Below are 4,389 nucleotides of genomic sequence, written 5' to 3' on the forward strand. Positions count from 1 at the left end.
CCCAACTTCGACCTCTCACGAGTTCTTCATGTGCAGGGAAGAACAGAGGGCCCCAGAGCTAGTTATTTGAAGGAGCTTGAGGACCCGAACACCTCCATAATCCACCTGCAAAACCGTCGTTTGATAACTGACATCAACAAGCAGGTTATAGAAAAATCCTATATAAAATATGATAGATATTAGGGGTATTGGTAATTTTTTTTTAAAAATAATGAGATCATAAAATAACTCGGGTTATTTTCACAAATCTATTGGGTTTTTTATGTAGCCCCATCAACTTTTTTTATCTCATAGATCCCCCTAAATTTGAGAGTTTCTTACAAAATCCTCCCAATTTTGGACTTTTCTTGTACCTGCATGCATGTAAGTGATAAATAACTAAACTGTCATCAACAAAAATTCTCAATTTAGTAATTTGTATTTCACAATTATAGGTTATGTATCTCTCCTTCAATTTAGATCCCCCCGCCCTCTGTTAAGGATATTTTAGCTATTTGTCAATTACGTGTACGGGTTCTGTTTACAAGTATAAATTTCAGGGGTATTTTCTGACACAAACAAAATTTCTGGCGGGTTTGATAGAAAAATTCATGATGCTATGTGCAAAACCCTAAAGATCGGGGCAATTTTGTTAAATTTTTTAGATTAAAACATTGGGAGACAATTTTTATCCATGCCCATTTACCCACCTGATCCGCTCATTATTTGGCTCGCCTAAGATTTATCATTTATTTACTTAAATAGGTCTAATAAGACGAGTTCATTTTAAACAAGAACAAATTTTCAAATCAGACCCATTTCAAATTTTTTTATTTAAACCGACCCATATTTTTTTATTTATCAAAACCGACCCGATTTTATAATTAACAGCTTAATCATCATCCTAAACAGTCGGGGTTGCCAACCCCGACTATTTAGGAAGGTGTTAAACCCTAACTAGAAGCCTTAAAATTAATGTCCTAAATAGTCGGAGTTGCCAACCCCAACTGTTTAGGAAGGTGATTAAGTAGCTAATTACAAAATCGGGTCGGTTTTGGTAAATAAAAAAAAGGGTCGGTTAAAAAAAAAAGGGAATGAGTCTGTTTTGAAAAATTCTCTTTTAAACAATACTGTACTAAATAGCTAGTAAACGGGCGGTTTCTATTCACCCCTTTGCCCGCCCGAATCCCCAAACCCAAAACCCTAAAACCCCTTAAATCTCCTCTTTCTCTTTCTAGGGCAGCTGAGCTCCTCATCATCCCGACCCCAATCCCCCTCCTCCGCCGCCTCAACCGCCTCTCGATTCTCAGGTGAATTCCAATCTCAAATCTTTCGATAAAATTCAGTCAAAATTTTCTATCTAAATTCTAAATGCACATATCGTAATCTCGGATCTAGGTTTTCCCCTAAAATTTTGACCGTTCCTTTGATGTGAAATTTTCTGTGTTCATCTGCGCATAAGATTTTTTGCCTTTTTTTAAATATATTTGTTTTTTTGTTTCTTAATTTACTACAATATAGTGTATGCTTTTTTTGGACTATTTTTGTGTAATTAGCTATATTCAAATATGCTTATATATAAGATTATTTTTATTTCAAAATTTAGGTAATAGAAAGGGTAGAGTGATCAGTTAATTCATCAATGAAAAAACAAATTTTAGAAGTTTCACATTAGTTAATTACCTACAAATTGAGCAAGATCATAGAAAATTGGGATAATTCAATGGATTTAAATCACCGTAACTCATGCCAAACTTACAGAGTTTCTTTACCTAATACAAAAGGAATTAAAATGCTATTATCTACAAGATTTTAGTTAGTATATTGGTGAAAAAACATTGTAAGGCATAGTTAATTTACTAATATTTTTAATGAAAAAGGAGCGTGAACTGCTGGTGTGATGTGCTGATTCTAGAATAAAGCCACAGTGAGAGGGAAAGCTATTATGTCGTAAATGAAGAGAGGACCAACTTGCTCACTGATATTTTTTTTCAATGGAAGAATAAACAAGGAGATGACTTTATAAGAGCCTAAAGAACTAAATACCAAAGAGATGCAATATAGTTTAATTCACAAATATTAGCTTACATTGTTGAAGATTCTTCTGATATTTATTTGTTAATATATCGTAAACCTTACTTGCTTCCATAGTTCTTCTAACACAAAGCCTTACTGCTACTTTATAGGAGCGTAAACCCTATGCGCTCCCCACCGAAATTAGTGTTTTGTTAAATAACGCCCTCTTTTTTTCACAACGAAGGGCGATCTCTGCAACTTCTCCATAGTTTTCTCCAATCTCCACCGATTCTCCCATGGGGGGCTCTCGCACTCAGGTCAACAAGGCTCACAAGACTCGATTCGCCTCCAAGGCATCGCGACAAGTTCATAGGACCTCTCAATCAGGTAAGTCAACAGAAAAGGTTTCAATCTTTTTCACCTCCATCGTGTTAATTAGCCCTAATTCTTATCAAATTTGATGCTCTGTAGATAAAGGGCGGATAGCGAAGCCCGACCATCGCAATGCTGTCAAGGGCGCACGTGCTGCTCGCATCCAGCGCAATAAGATGGTGAGGGGAATTAATCCGAGCTAATTTTTTGAGTCACTCAATTGATGGATCATTAAGTTTTTAAGTTTATTATGTGGTTTTAGTTGTGTAACATGTCAAGAAAAGCCAAACGTGAATGTTGTTCAAGTTCAAGTCATGTGACCGCTGATAAATCCTTCAGAATTTAGGAGACAGGGAAAGATAGTTTGCTAGAGGGAATATACTGTAAATGGCATTTTTAATGAAATTTAAAAAGAAAGGAAACTGAGAAATATAGCAAGCTAAAAACGTGAACCTATTACAATAGGGAATATATTGGGTACTAAATCTACCCAAACAAAGTAAGAGGTGGGACTCACCATGTAAAAGGGGATCACTTAACCCTACTACAATATATGTCATTCTGTAAGTCAATACTCGAGAACCAGATTTCCAAACGACAGCAGTCCACCACCAGTTTCCATCGACGGCCACTCATGTGATTGCTGGGTCAGGCTGAAGAGAATTCCAATTGACTTCTCTATTTGAGTTCCTTACTAGGCTTGAGCACTCAGTTAGCTTACAGTTCTGTAACTTGGACCAACGCTTGAAAATTCCTTCACATTTCAACCGGTGGAAGAACAACGTTCATCTTTGAGGCTTGGCATAATTCAAGGAGCCATAATGCACTTTCATATTTGAGAAACTTTATATCTATAATATGCTAGATTTGCATTCTTAGTAGATTCCATGAACATATTTTATGATTTTAATTAATATTGTTTGACGAGATATATTTAACAATTTACATTCTTATGTTTACAAACTTTTTCTAGGTCCGTGATAAAAAACGAGTTGCTCTGTTAAAGGAGAAAAGAGCCACAAGTGGACCGTCAAGTTCTCCACGTGTTATTGTAAGTAGTCCAATTTTACTTATCGATATCACACTTTAAGCTACCATAATGCTTGTATAGGCTAAGAGCTTTAAAAGGCCCAGTGGAGTATATCCTTTTGGTCAAGAAAGGATCATAGCAAGAATGAATCACAAAGAATGCATATCATCAAAAAAGTATTGAAAATTGATGTATCTGGACCATTTAGATTTGTATTATTGCATTCATCTTTTCTTTGATGTATTATTATCAATCATAAAGAATATAGAGCAATTTGAATATCCGTAGATGTATCTGTATGTATTATTGAGAAGTTAGACTAGAGACCTTTAAGATGGTTTAAGAAAAGAAAAGAAAATCACAACTATCTGATATTCCTACAGTGGTTTGTAAGCATAAGTGGAAAGGGTTGGTATGATTAATTACTTTTTGGAAAAAAAGCAGATAGCTTTGAAAGACCCTAATGCATGAGGGATGAAATGCACTTCGGTATCACTTATATGGTACAAAGGTGTAAATATTTTTGCAGACAATCTTATGCATTTTGAACAATGTGAGGATAAGTGAGTAACCACTAAAAAATCCAGTCATTTACCACAAAGAACTAGTTTGGCTTAATTCAGTAGTACTGATGGAAGTTATTTGTCTAGACTCTACAGTGATGATTATGAAGTATTTTAAATGTGATATATACATATATTATGTATAATATATATAAAATATTATATATATATATATATATATATATAGATATATATATTTTTTATCCATTAGATTTGCTTTGAGATTTGTGCTAGCATGTGATGCAAATCAATGCACACATCTCAAAATACCCTTCATGTCTTGCACAAATCTCAAAGCAAATCTAATGGATACAAAAGTTTATGGACAAGTATTTCTATCCACTTAAGTTTATAAGAGCTTTACTCTCTTTCTCTTTCTCTCTCTCTCTCTCTCTATATATATATATATATATATATATATATATATAT

At 34.3% G+C, this 4,389-nt stretch overlaps 1 protein-coding gene across 2 annotated transcripts in view; it reads left to right on the plus strand.

The window, feature by feature from the left end:
- LOC109837783 (pre-rRNA-processing protein TSR1 homolog) overlaps positions 2,244–4,389 on the plus strand; it is a 25,768-nt gene continuing 23,622 nt past the window's right edge. For both annotated transcript variants that reach the window (XM_020406136.1, XM_020406137.1), the window contains exons 1-3: positions 2,244–2,382; positions 2,467–2,546; positions 3,341–3,418. In XM_020406136.1, the coding sequence (XP_020261725.1) occupies positions 2,292–2,382; positions 2,467–2,546; positions 3,341–3,418 (249 nt within the window). In that variant the 5' untranslated portion in view covers positions 2,244–2,291. The remainder of the gene's footprint in view (positions 2,383–2,466; positions 2,547–3,340; positions 3,419–4,389) is intronic.

This window comes from Asparagus officinalis, chromosome 4 (genome assembly GCF_001876935.1).
Source record: "Asparagus officinalis chromosome 4, Aspof.V1, whole genome shotgun sequence".
Classification (NCBI taxonomy): Eukaryota; Viridiplantae; Streptophyta; class Magnoliopsida; order Asparagales; family Asparagaceae; genus Asparagus; species Asparagus officinalis.